General features: G+C 39.5%; 1 protein-coding gene and 1 non-coding gene across 5 annotated transcripts in view; both read left to right on the top strand.

Annotated features, from left to right (window-relative positions):
- pum1 (pumilio RNA-binding family member 1) overlaps positions 1–20,364 on the top strand; it is a 30,356-nt gene that overhangs the window by 6,280 nt on the left and 3,712 nt on the right. Inside the window, exons 2-17 of one of the 4 annotated variants that reach the window (XM_065291047.2) lie at positions 10,324–10,637; positions 10,722–10,790; positions 10,881–10,983; positions 11,075–11,253; positions 11,350–11,519; positions 11,667–11,910; positions 12,201–12,297; positions 12,392–12,493; positions 15,373–15,515; positions 15,610–15,748; positions 16,844–16,969; positions 17,055–17,345; positions 17,513–17,749; positions 18,333–18,600; positions 18,960–19,089; positions 19,220–19,354. In XM_065291047.2, the coding sequence (XP_065147119.1) occupies positions 10,335–10,637; positions 10,722–10,790; positions 10,881–10,983; positions 11,075–11,253; positions 11,350–11,519; positions 11,667–11,910; positions 12,201–12,297; positions 12,392–12,493; positions 15,373–15,515; positions 15,610–15,748; positions 16,844–16,969; positions 17,055–17,345; positions 17,513–17,749; positions 18,333–18,600; positions 18,960–19,089; positions 19,220–19,354 (2,736 nt within the window). In that variant the 5' untranslated portion in view covers positions 10,324–10,334. Of the gene's footprint in view, positions 1–10,323; positions 10,638–10,721; positions 10,791–10,877; positions 10,984–11,065; positions 11,254–11,349; positions 11,520–11,666; positions 11,911–12,200; positions 12,298–12,391; positions 12,494–15,372; positions 15,516–15,609; positions 15,749–16,843; positions 16,970–17,054; positions 17,346–17,512; positions 17,750–18,332; positions 18,601–18,959; positions 19,090–19,219; positions 19,355–20,364 lie in introns of all 4 variants that reach the window. The other 3 variants (XM_065291044.2, XM_065291046.2, XM_065291043.2) reach the window with 3 other exon arrangements.
- LOC135786094 (small nucleolar RNA SNORA5) lies at positions 18,739–18,875 on the top strand. The gene has a single exon (XR_010546847.1). It is a non-coding gene; the product is annotated as a small nucleolar RNA SNORA5 (small nucleolar RNA).

Below are 20,364 nucleotides of genomic sequence, written 5' to 3'. Positions count from 1 at the left end.
TGTTGTGAAATGATCAAAGAAGCATTCATATTAATGGCGGTGATGTATCTCTATAGTGTGTAAATGGCTTCAGCGTTCATTTAGTGATGGGTGATGCGGAGAGCATCCAGGCAGCCAACTACTACTAATAATAAACTTTTATCCTCAAATAAACTTTTATCCTATGCATTTGCATTCATAATACTTGCATACTGTAGGCACACAATGTTTTGCGCATAGCGAATGTGGGTCATGACAGAAAGACTGTATACTGTACCAGATTACAGACAACATGTGCGTGAAGAGAACACGCAAAAATAAAGGCGGGGTGCGTGATTTTTGAAAAACAATTTGGAAAAGGGAGTCACACTGACTACCAAAACACACTTGTAGCTAGGGATGGTTATCGTTAAGGTTTTAACGGTATTACTACTCTTACCGGTACTGCTTAACGGTCCGGTGTTTTAACGGTATTCTTATCGGTACTTTGGCCAATGTTAACATTTGATCATGAACCTATGTTCACATGATAAAGTTAATTATCGCATTTCATTATTACAAATTAATTTCTGGATATAATTTCTAAATATTATACATATATTTGTTAGTGATGCACCGATGTATCGGCCGCCGATTTTTGATAAATTTGAAACCATCGGCAATATCACGAGAAAGCCGATACCGATTGTTTATTAATTAACTGCATAAAGAAATTCATTATATGTAAAAAAAAAAAAATGAGTTAATGTTGTTAAAGGGATACTTCACCGATTTAGCATTCAGCTTTGTATCTGTAGAAACCCGGCAGTATTACTGAATGACCATGTTTCCCTCCATCATTTCCCCCTGAGAGGAGAGATATCTGCATTTTGGTTCTGCAAAAAAGTCCTCCGATGATGCAAAAATCGTCATATTACATCATCGGAGGACTTTTTTGCAGAACCAAAATGCAGATATCTCTCCTCTCAGGGGGAAATGAGGGAGGGAAACATGGTCATTCAGTAATACTGCCGGGTTTCTACTAGGGCTGGGAAAAAAATCGATTTGATTTTAAAATCGAGTTGGCAGGTCAAATCGATTCATATTTTAAAAAAAATCGATTTTTTTAGATTTTTTTTCTCCCCCTCTGCAGTATAGAGCAGTACATACAGTGTTTCCCAAACATAGGCTCTACTGGGCATTCCGCCCAGGTAAAATGGACCCGCCCAGGGAAAAAAATCACTTTACGAATTTCCGTATTTTCTGAACTCGACTGGATGACCCGTGTTTTGTTGAGAGAGCCCGTGAAGATGCACGCGTCATAAACTCATTATCCAGCGCATCATAAACTCATCATCCAGCGCGGCAAACTGGATCAACTGCAGCACATACTGAGGTAACTGAGCAGCCAGGGAACTACACTGCGACCAAAATGGTCGCATATGCTTATGTGCATATGTGTTTATAGCATCCAAGTTGGCTTCATTTTGCGTGCAAGCACGTTGTGTCTCTCCCGTTGAGTGTCCGTTCACGTGCTCTTCGTTTCTCAATGAATTGGGTGCGACGCGAAGCAAGCTCAGTGTCACATTGTATCCTTTATGTTTCTGAACTTGAACAGAGTTTTACCATTAGAGGTCTTTCTTCCCTGAGAGGACCCGTACGGTTCCGGGTTTATATTAGAAATGGTCAGTCTGGTCCGGGTCGGTCCTAGTTTATTACTTTGAGTCCCAAGTATGATTAATATTGTGTGTAAAACCCGATTCGACCGGAGAACTGCCGTGAGCGCTACCTAAAGCTCGAGTGAAGTTTCAGCGTGCCTCCGGTTTCTATGGTGATGACAACTGGCTCTTGTTGCGCCCACGCGCTGCATTTTCTTTAATCCATTTTTTTATAATCTAATCTATACTATTAATAGACCATATCTTTTCTAAAATCTAAAAAGTTTGCACAGAGATTGTAGCAAAAAGCAGTGCTAATGTCAAGCCCATTGCACTGAACGAGCAAAGCTAAAGCTGACTCAGGATATAAAAAAAACGCTAAGCTGTAATGTAAAGTCTGTCATCAGGACAGCAAGTAAACTTTTAAATCTGAAATAATGAGTGGATTAAGCTTTTTTAATCGGCAAAAGAGAAATAGAAAGCAGAAGCAGTAAAAGTGCCTATCTCTAGAAATTATTACCATTATAACATCAGTCACATTTATAATCTATAGACCTGCACTGTCTTTTAATATACTGTACATAGTATTGTATATATTGAGTTTGATAAAAGGGGTCGTCAAATTGCTTCATATACCAGTGCAAAAACAGAAAGTGTTTTCGTGGTGCTTTGACAAACAGTGTCAGCTTTGTTCATGACAAAGAAAGTTTGGGGTGGTTAGATTAATGAACTATAATGTGAAATTAATATTAATGTTCAATAATTCAAAGTATTGTGTTGTGTCACACATTATTAGTTCTGTGTCACATGTATAGTAGACCATTTTTTGTCGGTGGATTATAATGATTGCCCTTTTCACCAGCTACCACCACAAGTAAATTTCAGATCTGTGGGAAACACTGACATACATTTTGCATTCGCCAATCTTCATTCCTTCCCAATTTTTTGTTGATGCATTTTAATTAAATATAATAAATATATATTTTAAAAATATATACAGTTTGCAATTATTTTGTTTTAAATGTGGTTGGGGAAAAAAAATCGATTCGAATCGTAAATCGAGTTTTTTATAAAAAAATCTCAGATTTTTTTATGGGGACGAATCGCCCAGCCCTAGTTTCTACAGATACAAAGCTGAATGCTAAATCGGTGAAGTATCCCTTTAATAAAATAAATGCTGAATAGCAAAAACCACCTTTGAAGGTTGTCATGCTGTCTTATTATATTTGTTTTAGCTTAATTTGTGCCTCTTATTATGTTGGTCAGTTTAATGTTAATTAGATCCGATCCATGTTCAGTAAAAATAATTTGATTCAGAAATAAACTAGCTAATAGACCAACTGTATAGGATTGTATACAAGTGTTTAATATCGGCATCAGCCAAAAGTTGTCTGTTTAAATCGGTATCGGCCCAAATAAATCCTATCGGTGCATCCCTAATATTTGTTAATGCACCAGGGTGAAAGCTGCAGAAAAAATAATTTAAATAGGATATTTATATGTAGGCTATTTATAAACTAACTTTAAAGTGCTGTGCATTTAGCCAAATAACCGTTTACATACTGATTTTTCTTTATTTGGGATTTTAAAAAGTAGAAAATATGTTGCATAACGTCATTTCTCCCAAAAGAAATCAAAAGAGTTTCAAAGTAAGGTAAGCAAACCAATTAGGGAGATTGTACGTTTATTTTAAATGACGTGAACAATGTTGATTCAACATGATTTTAGCATACATGCCTGACGTAGATGGGGCAACCACCAGAGATGAGCTAGCTAGGCAGTCGAAAACTTTGCAGGCTGTGACCTTCTAAGGACGTATTTTAAGACTGATTGCGTCACAGCAGCGCGACTTGAGGCTGTGACTTAGTGAATAGTTTGATCTACATCAACGTGTCATATTTTCTAAAATAAATGAATATTTTTCTGATTCCATTTTTATTTGAATAAGTCAGAAATAGGGATGTTTAACGATTAATCGCGATTAATCGTTAGCAGAATAAAAGTTTTTGTTTACATCATATATGTGTGTGAACTGTGTATAATAACTTTGTATAAATAAATGTAAACACATGCATGTATATGTTTTAGAAATGTTTACATGTGTACATACATTTGTATATTTATGTATAATTTATATTATATATAAATACTTAATATATATATATAAATTTTTTTCTTAAAATTATACATGAATGTGTTCATATTTTTATATATATATATACATATTTATTATACACAGTTTACACACACATGTGATGTAAACAAAAACTTTTATTCTGCTAACGATTAATCGCAATTAATTGTTTAGCATCCCTAGTCAGAAACGTCTCCCCTGTGTTCTACTGACAGGCGCAGTGGGCGCGTGCAGCAGGTGACGCAAATTATAGGTCCTCCGAGGGTAAGACCATCTCATTTCAGTTCTCTTCGCGGACTTCTGATGGACCAAGTGCTCGCCTTTAAGGTCGTATGCTCAGAAGGTCGCAGCCCTTGAACTGGGACACAGCTTTTCTTTCTGCACGTAATGCACTTTTGAAAGATGCTTTGACAGATTGCTTGTGTTTCCGCCCTGACATGAAAACATCTTGTTGCACTTACCTGTATGACAACGAGCGTTGTCTGCATCAACTCTAGTAAAGTATAGCCACACTTTTAAACGTTTTGCTCTATCCGCCATCGTCACACTTTGTATTAAGCGGGAGTTTTCGTGCTATTGTGTGTGTGTGCGCAGCACTAGTGGTTGGTGTGTGTGTGTGTGTGTGTGTGTGTGTGTGTGTGTGTGTGTGTGTGTGTGTGTGTGTGTGTGTGTGTGTGTGTGTGTGTGACAGACAGTCATGCGTGCCGCGTAGGGAGATCTCGCAGATCTCAGACAACCGTCTTATAGGGCTGCACGATTAATCGTTTTTGAACCGAAATCGCGATGTGAATGGATGCGATTTTCGAATCGCAAGAGCTGCGATTTTTTCGATTCAAAACTATCAAATATAACAATCATCTAGTACGCAGTTTTTGACAGTTCGCTTCATGCGCATTTTACGTTTGATGCAGTTTAAACCAATAGAGTGCATTAACACTGAGGTGCTGACTACACATCAGATAACACCATTAGGAAAACATGAGCGAGCAGCAGTTCAACTCTTCAACAAAGTGTACGGCCATATGATTTCCGCGATGCGGAAAACACCAACAGAATCGCGAAATGCATACTAATGGAATTAACTGCACAACGCGGAATGTCATGAAGTTGGCAGGTTTTGGATTCAGTCATTTTAAAAACCCATTATAACTCATTAACCGGCAAATGAAAGGACAGAAATGCGCGAAAACATTTCCCTTTTGTGTAATGTTGGACTTAAAGAAAGGTATATACGTCCGTTTCTCGTCATGCATCGCAAACAATGACAAGCGCCTCATCAGACTATAAGCAGGTTTATAGCCCGGAACACAGCAGACGAAAGAGGTACATTATACTTTCTTGCACCCGCACATCTGCACCACTTTGAATATTTACAGGCACGAGGGTTCATGAAGCGCGCACACAGAGAGCAGTCAGCACACGCGTGATCACTAAACTTAAGTTTTCTTTCTTGTCTAAGTGAACATAAACAGCTGGATGTTTATCGGTATATTGAAGCAGAGCAGTTTTAAAGCTGTCTTGTGTCTTAAAGTGACAGACAGTAACCTGGTGCTTTCTGTGTCAGAAATGTTTATTACACACCAAAAATTAAAATCACTCCTTAATCTTAACTGAACAAGCTTCTGCAGCTCCACATTTAAAATCGTACAGTGAGGACTGTGCAGTGTTTTATTTGTATTTTTTGCTTATGTTAAATCATAGATTCTAATAACTAATATATTTACATTTATTACAGATGCCTGAAAAGTAAAACAAGATGAGTATAGTCTTATGATTAAAAGAAAAAACTAAACATTTGCTTGTCAGAAGCATTGTTGTAGTGACAGCCAAAATACATTGGCCTATATGTTATTTTAAATAAAACTTTCAATAAATTTTTGTTAAATTGTATTTTAATGTTCTTAGATAAAAAAAAAGTTTGTCTGCAGAAGAGCAAAGTCCTGCAGACAACTTGGTACAATGTTTAAGAGGTTTTAAATAAACAGTAGCACAGCATCTTTCTTTGGTGCTATTAAAAACCACCACAACAAGCCTGGATGTAGCTCTTTTATTATATACTAATGAATCGCACTTTAAATCGCGAATCGCAATTTTTATAAGAAAAATCGCAATTAGATTTTTTCTCCGAATCGTGCAGCCCTACCGTCTTAATATTATTGCAAATTAGAAATGTTTGGTGAGATAAAATGTGCACGAAAACATTATTAATCAAGAATACATAGTACATTTATTTTTTTCTCCAGGACCGAAAGCAGAACCGATAGCGTCAGATCTTACTGATACTAGGGTCTTTCATAATTTAGCCCCGGGGCCAGTTAATACCGGGTTTCGGTACCCATCCCTACTTGTAGCCAATCAGCAGTAAGGGGCATGTCTACTCACTGACTTGGGCTGCGTTCCACTCCAGTTGTAGACACGCACTCGCAAACTTCCCTAAACACTTCCCCTCGAGGGAATCCCTGTCGCCATTTTGAAGTGCGTTCCACTTCGTCAAGTGAACGAGGGAAGTTTATATGGACAGACCCTCGCTCCTTCGATTTTGACAGAGGGAGCGAGTCTACTTCATATGTATACTTCAGGCAGCTTCATATACCATAATGCAACACGATTGTGACGTCACTTCAGCAGCTCGTGCTTTGCACAGTTCAAATGATGGTGGGGGCGGTCTCCACTTTCCGTGTAATCAAGGGCTTAGGGTGATCTATTTGAACCCACTTCAAGTGTTCCAGCAGTAGTGGGCACTCATACAACGTATGCAATGACATACATCCGAGTGAACGAGACTGAGGGAAGTTAGAGAGGGAAGGTCATAAAAAATGAACTGGAAGGCAGGGATTGTTTCCTGGGTTGCATATATGTGGGACGGGTCTGTGAAATGAATGTCCAGATTCTATTGGGGTAGGGGCGTGTTTGTTTAGGTTATTTTTAAATGTCAACACTGGCTTTCAGAGATCATGCACCTCGCTTTTAAAGGTTAAGGCTGTAAAATACTAAACTTATTAGCCCTTTAAGAAAAAGGAATCGTGTGTGGGCTCATTTAGCATGTGAGACTCATAAAGGATCAGATTCTGTGTGCCTTTGCCGTAGTAGATCGTGTTGCTGGAAAACAATAATGATGAAGGGTTTTTTAATCAGAAAAACAGAGGGGTATATGAATTGGGTTACTGTAGCTTTAAGACACGAGTGATCTTTGCTTTGTACTCATGCTGAATGACAGGCTGTGTCTGTGTGCGCTCATTGGATGTACGTGGACAAAAGCAGCTGCAAGTAAGATGAAGGTTTATAGTCTCCATGAAACGTAAGTAGCGGCTGTCTTATTTTCCCCATGGTGACGTATATCCGAGTGAAACAGCTTCTGAAATGAAAACAAAATGGTAAGACTTGAATTCGTCCCCCGAGAAGTTGGGTCATGTTGTTAATTACTATTAGTGATAGACCGATATATCTGGCAGATTTTTGAGAGTTTTATATGTATTTGCATCGGCCAATACGTGGCTGCTGTGTTCGCTGCTTTTTTTTTACGGCATTATTTACAGACAGTGCTGGAAGCCGCAAGGGATTGCAGGTCATGTGACTAAAACAACTAACCTTTCAATGGCAACATTGAAAGCTCGGCCTAACAGCTGATTACAAATTACGCAAGAGAGGGAATCAAATGCGACCAAAATGAACCTCATGTGCATGTCAAGATAGAATATAGTTTGCATATAAAATGACATATTGTTTATAGTGTTAAATATTATAGCAGAATAAAAAGCTTGTGTTGTTAATACGTTCGCATTATGAAATTAGCATGTTTGAAGATAATTTCATAATTTTTAAAACGCAATGTAAACTTTATATTAAACAACAACAGCATTTGTCTTGTAAACGGATTTGAAATGATCACGTGCTGACTGTTGCGCGTCACATTGACGACAGAGTCAAGTGAGATCTGCGAAACTCAGCGGTAAGTTTAATTTCATCTCAAGTATCAAAGGGTTTGTGCTCTCTATCATTGAAAACGGGCAAGCAAACGGCACACCCAGGGTTAATGTATTTGTGAATGACTGCTCACAAACGCGCGGGGTAGGCTTTGTATGTGTGCTTGTTGTCAATGACAGTTCTGGTCACAAACACGCTCAAGCGTGGGATATGTGTGTGCTTGTCAATGACGGGCATTAAATCCGCGGAATTCCGCTGAGTTTTCTGCCGAAATCTGTGGGCGCGAATTTCGTTTACGTCTGCCTATATACTCCTGCTGCTATTTATGTTGTCACGTTATTGTTTGTAACTGTTCTGAATCGTTTTTTTTATAAATAAGTTTGTTATTCATAAGTTGATAACCTGCTGTTTCAAACATTAAGTAAAAAAGTAATCCAGACAACTCTGTTTATGACTGTGACTGTTATTAATTTTGTGATTGAATCTCCATAACGGTGGGTTTTTGATGCGCGTGGGGGGGCGCCTAGATATTCAAATATATTCGGATACATTGCATGATATTCGAAATCCGTTTGAATTGGATTTTTCTCAAAAGTGACAGCCCTAGTAGTAAAGTGTTAGAAATCAATATCCTTTGCTGATAGTTCCTCGTCATTGTGGAGAGTGCAGTTCATGGTTCCATAGCACCCTCACCTTTTTTTTACTATTTGTTAAATATATTTTTTTTAAGTTCAATAAATGTTACTTTTTTAAATTGAGACTTGTAACATTTGGCATCATTGTATCATTTTTATGATGTAAATTGAGTGAGCAAAAGCAGTATTGGCTCCAAATATCAGCTCAAGAAAATCGGCAACCTATATTGGTCATCGGCTAAGGCTGATGAAGCAAAAATCTGTATCCGCATCGGCACTAAAATATCCATATCGGTCGATCCCTCATCGCTATCGCAATTTTCCCCCAGACCATATGTAAAGTAAAGAGAGCTTGTTTCGAAGAGGAGAGTTTTTGATAAAACATTATGAGGGTACATGAATAAAAAAAACAATCATGAACTTCGCAGATAAGCCATTTGTTAAAAAAAGATATATATATATGATGTGAAGATGCATTGTAATGTTATGATCGTCATGTGCCTTTTAGGGCTGTTCCGAATACCATTTTTCTTAGCTAGTAGAAATCAATGAAGCAAATCAATCAGTTTTTGCAAGAAACTTCCTGCTTGGCAAAAGCTCTGCATTAATGCTGTAAAAATATTTATATATATTCGAATCTCAAAACTGAAAATCGAATGTCAACCCACAGAACGAATATTTGAATATATATAGAAAATATAGAAAAATATAGAAAAAGACACATATCTCTGGTCTCGCATAAGCAACGGGTTGTAAAAATGCTTGCACTGCATAAAATGGTCTCAAAATTCAAGTAAATAGAAAGATCGGTTCATGAGATTGGCAAATTATGCAAGTACCGATTGAGTCATTTAATGCGATAATCGACTGATACCGATCTGCGGCCAATTGATCGGGGCATCCCTAGTTATTTCTTGGAATAATTTGGATCTTTTTGGACTTTTGACACATTCAGATTGCATGGTTTATTTTGGGAATATTTTGAGTTGGTATTTTTCCTCCCTAGTACTTACCGTATGTCATGGTAATGTGTCCTCATTGTAGTTCAGCAACTTAGATGAAAGTGTTTTTTTAAATTTTTCAGAGGAAGGCAAATGCTCTATTGAATTGTTCTGGTGGGAAATCCTCTTTTGTCCTGACTCTTGAAGCACGATAACAGATTTTGAATGAGAATGACTAATTTTGTCAGGCTTGCTCTGCTTGATTAACTAGAACGTCCACCTGTTGTTTTCCCTTTGAGCCTTTACAAAAAGTGTGCTGTGTTGTAATGATCAACAGTTTAACTAGGATATTACTATAAGTTCAGAAGAACCTTTGTATTGTGTAGATTCTGTATGACTTTTACAGGGTTCAGGTTTTCACTTGCCCTGCCAAAATTTTCACTGGCACCACCAAAAAAGATTTCTGTGTATTTAAAGGTGTTTGTGATTTTACAACCAACAGCTCACCCCCTCAAATTTAAAACGCGTATAGTAGCCGCCACAGCACAAACATGTTATCGCCTGAGACAACGTAGGGATGAAACGTGCTATTTTAGAACAGTTTGTCCGTTTAGGGCTACTGTAGAAACATGACAGCGACTTCCATGTAATGAGACCTGCGGTGTATATAGATAAAAACAGCTCATTCTAAGGAACTGCAGTTCATTATGTAAGGTCTTTCTTTATACACCACTAATAATATAATTATGTATATTATATTGCATTTAAGTCAAGAGATCCTTCTTAAAGTTACAAAATACATCTTCAAACTAATAATTCAAAAGTCAAATATAATTGTGTCCACAGATTTTTCTGTGTTTTTTTCTGCTTTTTTTAATGTAAAACAATCATGAAAAGTGCTATATAAACAAAATTGACTTGACTTCTTACTGGGAACATAGGTTCAATTTTTAATTTCGTTATATATTTATAAACATCATCATGCTCTTTTAGAAGGGGATGTATATTAACTGTAGACCGGTTAAACCTACAGCAAGCCCAAACTCACTTGTTTTATTTTTGTTGTGTTACAGTCTCTGGTGGAATGAGCGTAGCGTGTGTGTTGAAGAGGAAAGCTGTGCTCTGGCAGGATTCGTTCAGCCCCCACCTGAGACTGCCTCCCCCTGACAGGCCAATACCTAGCATGCCTGTGGTGCTGAGTGCTGCGGGCCACACCCCCCAACCTGGCCCTTCTCCGCAGGCTCCTCCCCCTACACAGGGAGCCGGCCGCTCTCAAGATGATGCCATGGTGGACTACTTTTTCCAACGACAGCATGGTGACCAGCCCGGCTACAACAATTGCAAACACCGCTGGCCGACCGGTGACAACATGCATGCGGACAACCAGGTAGGACGATCTTAGAAATGATAAGGTTGGCATCACAGAGCCTGCTAAGCTTTAATTGTAATAACTGTATGGTCTGTTACACAGGTACGATCGATGGATGAGCTCAACCATGATTTCCAGGCACTTGCGCTGGAAGGCCGAGCAATGGGAGAGGTGAGCGTCCCCTTCTTTTATCATCCTGATCCCATACTATATTTTTATATTCTTTTAATGTTTGTGCCTGATGTTTCTGCTTTGTAGCAGCTCCTTACCGGGAAGAAGTTTTGGGAAACGGATGAATCAGGGAAAGACGGACCAAAAGGGATCTTTCTGGACCAGTGGAGGGATAGTGCTTGGGGAACCTCTGGTATGTGTGCATGAAAATATTTTCAAGGCGAGATACTTGTTTTAGACAAATTTTAGTAGTTACCTTTCTAATACTTATTTAGATCATTCAGTTTCCCAGCCAATCATGGTGCAGCGTCGACCGGGTCAAGGCTTCCACGGTGTCGGAGAGGCTGGATCCGTACTGTCTCCACGATCCGAGAGCGGTGGATTAGGAGTTTCTATGGTGGAATATGTTTTAAGCTCATCACCTGCTGAGAAAATGGATTCTTGTCTACGCAAAGGAGCCTTCGTGAGTCTTTTATCATATTCATCAGCATGAACATTCAGTTTGCTTCATCCGAAGTCATTTTCGCTTTTATTTCAATCTTCACCTCGTTTCTGTAAGGGTCCAAGAGATTCTGAAGCTGATGACCCTGAGAAAAGGGTGGAACCAAAACCCAAAACAACATTTGACCCTGAGAGGAAGGAACTAAAGGAGACAGAGCCGGATGTTTTGGATAACCCAAACGGACTGCCCAATCAGAACGGACTCGATGTGGACATCAAGGATTTCGGGTAAACACCATTAAAGTATTTGATTTGAGTTTGATTATGCATCTGATAACTTGAAATGTCAAACATTTGATTCCAAATTAAAATAAAAGACATTGTATTGATAGACAATTAAATTTATATTAAAAGACAAAACTGTTGTTTCCTCAGTCGTAATCCTGGTAACTGCCCTCCGCTTGGTGCAGAGGTGGAGTTGGGTGGACCAGAACTGGCTGGTGTTGTCGGCCCAAAACCAGCAGAGGAGTTCTCAAATGTTGAAACCCAGAATGTGACCCTGGACCCCATGGAATCCGTTTCCATGGAGACTTTGCAGTTTGATTACACTGGAGGCCAGCTGCCTCTTGACTCCACAGCTGCTACTGTTGGCCTGTTTGACTACAATTCTCCTCAGCAGGTAAATATCTGTTACAGGCTTTAGTAATATTGTGCAATCTTCATTGCTCAAGGTTTCGACAGGACATACATTCAGTTAAATAATTTTTTTTCTATATGATATAATAAATCCTTGTGTGTTTACAAGCTGTCGTTTAGGACAATTAACTATTGAAGGCCAAATTTTCACTTTGTTGTGAAAAATCTTAAAATGTACATCTTGGCCTTCATGGGCTTAAGGTTTCTAAACGTAATCGAATCTAAATATTCAACGCTGGTCTGTTTCATGCCTAATAAATGCATGTGTTGCAGCTGTTTCAGAGAAACAGCGCTCTGGCAGTGCAGCAGCTCACCGCAGCCCAACAGCAGCAGCAGTACGCTCTCGCCGCAGCTCAACAACAACACATCGGTGAGTGCTGATTCGTTGTGAACCAAAGTTTGAAATCTACAAGTTTCAAGTGGTTTGTACTGTAATTTGTTTTTTTCGTGGGTTTTTGTGTTAGGTTTGGCCCAGGCTGCATTTGTACCAAACCCTTATATTATCAGTGCGGCTCCACCCGGCACCGACCCGTACGCTGCTGGACTCGCCGCTGCTGCCACACTTGGTAAGATCTCATATTTGTGATGGATGTGTTTCATCTTTTGCTCTGTTTGTCTTTTAGAAAATAACAATAAAAGATCATATTAAAGGGCTAGTTCACCCAAAAATGAAAATAATGTCATTAATGACTCGCCCTCATGTCTTTACAAACTTGTAAGACTTCCCTTCATCTTCGGAAAAACAGTGTAAGATGTTTTAGGTTTAGTCCGAGAGCTTGTTGACCCTTCATTGAAAATCTACGTGCGGTATACTATCCATGTCCAGAAAGGTAATGAAAACATCATCAATGTAGTCCATGTGACATCAGTGGGTCAGTTAGAATGTGTTGAAGCATCGAAAAATACATTTCAGTCCAAAAATAACCAAATTTTCCGCCTTTATTTAGCATTGTCTTCTCTTCCGTGTTTGTTGTGAAGTGCATGCAGGAAACTTAAGTCACAAGCTCTCGGACTAAATATAAAACATCTTAAACTGTGTTTCAAAGATGAATGGAGGTCTTACTAGTTTGGAATGACAGGAGGGTGAGTCATTAATGACATTATTTTAATTTTTGGGTAGTGGTGTAACGGATCGCTGTTGATCCGGTTTGGCTCGCATGTGATTCGCGGATTAATACGCAAATTTAAATAGGGAAAGTTTATCATTTGTAAGGTTTTCAAAGGTTTGCAAATGTTAACATTCAAGTGATTTTAAACCGTTTAACTGCAAAAAGGCGCTAAAGTGAGCAGTTTACTTTACGCACAAGTGCAAGTGCAGTTGAATGCGTCCGGTCCAGCTCGAGTTCAACGTGATCATTCTTCAAAGATCAGAACTCTTGATGTGTAAACTTCAGAGAGTTGCGCTAATCTCTCTCATACTGTAGTGTATTAAAATACACTTGGCTAATAGAGCAATAAAAAACAATGTAACGTTTTTATGTGGGAGACTGTTTATGCTGCGCCGTTTGTAATTTGCCCTGTGTGTGTGTGTGTGTGTGTGTGTGTGTGTGTGTGTGTGTGTGTGTGTGTGTGTGTGTGTGTGTGTGTGTGTGTACACGCTTTTAAGGGGACTCAGTAGTGCACACAGAGAGAGATGCAGTCTGTGCATATTTGGTCTTAAAGAGACAGTACGCTCAATTGACCTACTTAAGTCTGTGTCATTAATGTTAATCAAACAACCTAAGACAAAGAGAAAATCACTTCTGAAGCTTTAAAAATAATAATTCATTTATAATATAATAATTTAATTAATACAATAAATGCAGTGTTGTTATTCAATTGATTTCTGTATCTAATGATTTTAGACCTTACATAATGTGCAACTTTGTTATTTTTTATAAATGTTTGTAATTTCTTGATTTGTTATTAGATTTTTCCCATACTTTTTTTTGCTGTTCCGAAAAATGATCCGATCTGTGCCTGAAAAACCGTAATGTGATCCGAACCGTGAGTTTTGTGATCCGTTGAACCCCTATTTTTGGGTGAACTATCACTTTAGAATAACATAAGAAGGAAAAATGAGTAAAAGCAAGATGTGAAGTATAGACAATGCTTAGACAATAAGCCCTTTTTCTGCTTGGAACTGAGATTTTAATAATTTTTTTACACACATGCTCAGTCGAATGCACAGCCTTGCAAAGTATAGTTTATTGACTCATACGAGTGTCCTGATGTTCAACGCATGTGCATTGTGACAATTTCCAATACCTCTCGTGGCCTACATGCTACATACTCCTGTACACATATGTGCGACCTATGCGTACATTGTAGGGCGGGTTCTTGCAGTACGCACCCACTCTTCTGATGATGAAAATTACATTATTTGTACTGTACACGGAACTCCGCGTACGCAAAAAATGACCATACTCTTACAGCTAAATTTACACGACAATGATTTAGTTAAAAACTGAACAGTTTTTCCTTTTGCGTTTTTGAAACAATTCATGTGCACATGACAATGTCGTCAGAAAGATTTGCGTTCACACAGATCTGCAACCACGACTGAAAACGCTGTATTACGCGTGGCAGACCAGTAGATGGCGATATTACTTTGTAAAGAAACACTTTGTTTGCGCACACATGCATTCTACTACAGAGCAATAGATACAAAGTCAATACTGCAATAGAGATTTTTTTTTTTTATTACAAGTGACCCTGGAATATAGAGCATCAAAATTTTGTAAACTTTTTGTTTAAATCGGTGAGGATCTTGAGCAGCACACAGTATTGTAGGCCACCATTGTTGTTTTGGTTAGACCCGCGATTTGCGTTTTTGTTGTTCACACAGAGACGACAAGGCGACATTTTCAAAAGTGTGCACTTTGTAACCCTATTGGCGTGTAAGCGAACAGTCAAACCACATAAACACTTTTTTAAGAAACCATTTTTTTAGTTTGCATTACAATACAGTGTAAAATAAAAGCCTTCTAAATGCATACTTGCTCCACCCTTAATATACAAATACATTACAAGTGAAAGCAACATCATAGACTGCATCAATGCAGCTGGTGTAATTGCCAGAGGCTTGTTTCTTTGTACTTGAGCAATGACAGTACATGAATTTTAACTGCTCTTTAAGAAAAAAACAATCTGTGGGATTATTCTCCTATTCACTGCACCAGGACCAGTTTATTGCTAAAGCATGGGAAGTGGCTGAGAAGTATTCATGATGCCAGAGAGCCTGGACAGCGTACCCCAGGGAGTTAAGCTTTAGCTCTACGATTGATGTAGATTGCTTGATTAAGCCACGCACACAAACACACCCTACGTGGATGCTTGAATCACAGTACAAAGGCTGCTACCACTGCTGATTCAGAACTACTGCCTGTATTACATCAAAGACGACTCAGAAACCGTGTGCGTTTGCTCTTGATCTTGAAAAACAAGATGTATGTGTGCGTTTCAGGTCCAGCCGTGATGCCCCCTCCATACTATGGTGTGACTCCATGGGGTGTGTACCCTGCCAATCTGTTCCAGCAGCAGGCCGCCACCCCATCCAACTCTGCCAACCAGCAGTCAGCTGCACAGAATCAGCAGAACCAACAGCAAGTATGAGCTGATAAACCGGTTGTTTCTTTGAAAGTCAGCAGTGTAACTGCAATAAATGCATCAGCCAATCGTTGCTCTCCATTCTGGTCCCCAGGTGATGCGTGCAGGTGGTAATCAAAGACCATTGACTCCTAGCCAGGGACAACAGGGTCAGCAGACAGAGCAGCTTGTAGCTGCAGCAGCTGTGAACTCAGCGTTAGCTTTCGGGCAGGGTCTTGCAGCTGGGGTACCTGGTAAGGAAATTTTAATTTGCACAAAAGAGCATAACGGAAATTATTGATTTTTTTTATGAGCATGGTTATTTGAGGTGACAGACCCTGATGGGTTCCCATGATTATGGAAAGCCTGGAGATATGAGAACAATTTAAAAACGGTGGTCTATAAAAACCTTATACAGTAAATTTAGTTTTTCTCTCTCAAATATTTTATTGCCGTGAAATTGAAGGTCACCTAATTCGGCATTGTTGTATAGAGCAGGGGTCCCCAACCTTTTTTTCACCACGGACCGGTTTCAGGTTTAAAAAAAATTTGCGGACCGGGGGCTGATATTGGGGGGGGGGGGGTGGGGTTGGGTTAGGGTGGCTGAGTTGCTGTTCAAACGTGCTGAAAATCCTCCTTTTCGAAATTTACGTTTTAAACGGAAGTAAAGATAACAACCATGCATTAGGAAAATTTATAATTGCTTTATTTAGGCTATAGTATATTTTCTATAGACGTGTAAAACCATATTTTGGCAGATTGTTTTTTACTTTCATTGTTTTTACTAGTTTGCCTGCCCATTCTGAAGTTGTTTTAAAGAAGAATAAAAAAAAACTTTTCAGTCATTTGCGCTGTCACACATTTGAACGTCTCCGCATATGTACATCATTGCGACGTACATTTGCAAATGATTCGTAAAGTCATACCTCCGCAATTCTTTGATCGATTGTGTTTTAGAAGTACTGTATGCTAAAACTCCGATGACAGCAATGTAATCGCTGATGCGCTTGTAGAGAGAGAGAGAGGCGGAGAAAAAGAGAGCGCAGCTTTGTTCAAAAGTGGAAATGATTGATGTTATTTGAAGTCGGCTCTTAAAGTACAAAATACTCGATTAAGCTATTACGTGGCTATTATACACATTTTTTCGGGACGTTCTTGTGACCCGGTGGCAACTTGTCCACGACCCAGTACTGGGTCGCGACCCGGTGGTTGGGGACCTCTGGTATAGAGCATTGTGCACAATGCTAACCAAACAAGAACTTGCCAATCTCCAGTGATTGAATCTACACTGCTTAAAACCATCAGAATTCAACTCAATATTTGATTGAGATGTATCTGTGGTCTTTCAGGCTACCCAATGTTGGCCCCAGCTGCGTATTATGACCCGACAGGAGCTCTTGTGGTAAATACAGGGGGTCGTGGTGGCCCAGTTCGACTTATGGCCCCAGCATCAGTTATCATCAGCCCATCAGCAGGTACACATTTAATCAAAGTTACTCGGTCAACATAATAAAGTTTAAGATGGGTCCATATCATTGAATATCATGTCTTATTTTACAGTTGCGGCCGCTGCTGCCTCTGCAGGTGGGGCTAATGCAGGTCTTGGAGGTGGAGCTAGCGGGGCTTTTCGTGCATTGAGTTCTCAGCAAGGGCCTGGACAGCAAGGAAGTGGTGCTTTGGGCGGGAGCTCTTTTTATGGGAGTGGCTCCCCAAACTCATCCTCACAAAGCTCTTCACTGTTTTCACAAGGCTCTGCCCAGCCAGGTAGCACTTCACTTGGATTCAATGGCAATCCCTCTTCTTCTCTGGGAGCCACGCTTGGAGCGACACTCGGAGGTTTCGGCACAGCAGGTGTGTAATCTCAAATTGAGCCGTGAGCAGAGTAGTCTCAAAAAATATCCTGCGTATATAAAATTGAAATTCTCACAGAAATAATATTATTTCTGAAATTCAGTAAAAGATTTGCATTTAATGATCTGCTCATGTGCATGTAACTTTGTATCTTGTTTTGTTCACAGTGCCTAATTCCAGTTCTAGCGGGTCACGTCGAGATTCTCTGACAGGAAGTTCTGATCTGTACAAGCGCACACCCAGTAGCCTCACCCCTATTGGCCATGGGGGGTTTTACAATGGCCTTAGCTTTAGCTCTTCCCCTGGCCCTGTTGGCATGCCACTTCCTAACCAAGGCCCCTCCCACTCTCTTACCCCGCCTCCTTCGCTCTCAACACATGGATCTTCAAGCAGTCTGAACCTTGGTGAGTTCATATTCACTCTTTCCCCACCATTGACGCGTTAACTCGTCAATTCAGAGAAAACGCTTCCCCGCCAATGACAAGTATTTCTGGCATTCAAATTTCCGCTATTATCCACCATGTGGCACTCTTACCCAACTCTTACAACCTGGAAGTATTCCCTTGGTGCAAACAGTTCAAACTCCGTGTATGTTTTGAGGGATGCTCTGAATCTGATCTCAATCAAAAGTCCTTCACCAAAATAGAAATGATCTCTGCTTTTTGGTCAAAATTTTGTGTTTTTGAAGAAACCTACCCATATTTGAGATAAAGAGAACAAATTAAGTTAGGATGAAAGCAGGCGGCCTGTTTTTTTCATTTAATATATTGTATGTTTACATTTTTAAAGACAACATTTTCTGGAAGGCATTACATTTTTGTCAAACTCATAAAAATTGCTGGCAATGGCTGGCAACCTAAAAAAAACTTGCACGGAAAGAGTTAAGAGTTCCTTAAAATAGGAAAGATACGTTTGCCTAATTTCTAATGTATTGAAAGAGATTATCATTTTACATTGTGTAATCATTTTTTGGCACCTCCCCCTCAGGTGGTCTGACCAATGGCAGTGGGCGTTTCATTTCAGCAGCTCCAGGAGCAGAGGCGAAGTACCGCAATGCCACCACAGGCTCGTCTCTCTTCAGTCCCAGCAGCCAGCTCTTCCCATCGTCGCGGCTACGCTACGGAATGTCCGATGTGATGCCATCGGGGCGCAGCCGTCTGCTTGAGGACTTCAGAAACAACCGCTACCCCAACCTGCAGCTTCGAGAGATTGCAGGACACGTCATGGAGTTCTCTCAGGACCAGCATGGCTCCAGGTAATGCAGATGACTATTATAGCTCACAAATGTTATGATGTAACAGCTTTGGCTATTGGTGAAAATCTTTTGAATGAATCAAAGCGTACATTAGTTTGGGATGAGTTACATTTGTTTCCAATCGTTTATCTGTTGACACGCAGCTTTGTCAAATTCAGTGTTTCCTTGTCAGTGGACTGCACTGGCCAAAATGGCTGCAACATTAAATAAGTGGTTATGGGCCCCACGTTCTTATAAAGTGGATACTGGGGACAGAAATCAAACTACGTACAAACATTTAACTCAACTGATACCTACATAGCTACATAATGCATTTTACTCTTGCATTAATATTGGGTTAAACCCTTGTGTTTTTGTAGGTTCATCCAGCTGAAATTAGAGAGAGCAAGTCCTGCAGAGCGTCAGTTGGTCTTTAATGAGATTTTACAGGCAGCCTACCAGCTCATGGTCGATGTGTTTGGAAATTATGTCATCCAGAAGTTCTTTGAAGTAAGATTGACTTCTTTCGTTGATCAGTGTTTAATAATTCACAGCGTTACACATGGCTTCTGACCGAGGTCACACAAACAAAGAGATTGTCAGTAAGGCTTTAAAGTGTCCATTTGTATTTTGTGTTTAGTTTGGCAGTCTTGATCAAAAGTTGGCGCTGGCTGAGAGGATCCGGGGCCATGTTTTATCTCTGGCCTTGCAGATGTATGGCTGCAGAGTGATCCAGAAAGCTTTGGAGTTCATCCCATCGGACCAACAAGTCATTGTATGTTTGCACATCCAAGTCTACTATGCAAAACCATATCCATTGATGTTCCATTATATTAATTGCTTCAAGTAGGCCAGTATGGTGAAAGTAAAAGCCTTTAGAGAATATATAATGCAACATGGTGTTTGAAGGGACTTTGTAATGATGTAAGCAGATTTTTAATGCCTTGTTTTGCAGATAAGGCTTTGGCCTAGTCTTAGACTAAAATGCATGTTTAAAGGGACACTCCACTTTTTAAAAAAATATGCTTATTTTCCAGCTCCCCTATAGTTAAACATTTGATTTTTACCGTTTTGGAATCCATTCAGCTGATCTCTGGGTCTGGTGGTACCACTTTTAGCATAGCTTAGCATAATTTATTGAATCTGATTAGACCATTAGCATCGCGCTCAAAAATAACCAAAGAGATTTGATATTTTTCCTATTTAAAACTTGACTCTTCTGTAGTTACATCGTGTACGAAGACCGATAGAAAATTAAAGGTTGTGATTTTCTAGACCATTATGGCTAGTAACTATACTCTCATTCTGGTGTAATAATCAAGGACTTTGCTGCCGTAACATGGCTGTAGCAGGGGTAGTGATATTACGCACTGCCCGAAAATAGTCCTCTTGGTTACTTTCTATAGACCATTTGATCGGGTGCACGTGCGATGAAGCGATAAGCATCTGGTCCGAACTTTACTTCCGGTTTCTGTTTGTTTAATGGTCTCATTTGTTGCTGAAACGGAACTCTTAAACAAATACCTCGTCGAAAATAACAAATGTTTTGGGTTCCTATGTAATCTAAGTGTTGTTTATTTTTCTTGTTATATAAATAAACTACTTTAAAAGGACTTTGTTGTTACTTATTCTTCGCGGAGTTTACTGGAAGTTACTGCTGAAACCGTCTATAGCAGGGGACTATTTTCAGGCGCTGTGTAATATTGCTGCAGCCATGTTACAGCAGCAAAATCCTTGATTATTACACCAGAATGAGAGTATATAATCAAAGCGTACATTAGTTTG

This window comes from Paramisgurnus dabryanus, chromosome 19, assembly GCF_030506205.2.
Source record: "Paramisgurnus dabryanus chromosome 19, PD_genome_1.1, whole genome shotgun sequence".
Classification (NCBI taxonomy): Eukaryota; Metazoa; Chordata; class Actinopteri; order Cypriniformes; family Cobitidae; genus Paramisgurnus; species Paramisgurnus dabryanus.
This window is presented reverse-complemented; position numbering and strand designations above follow the sequence as displayed.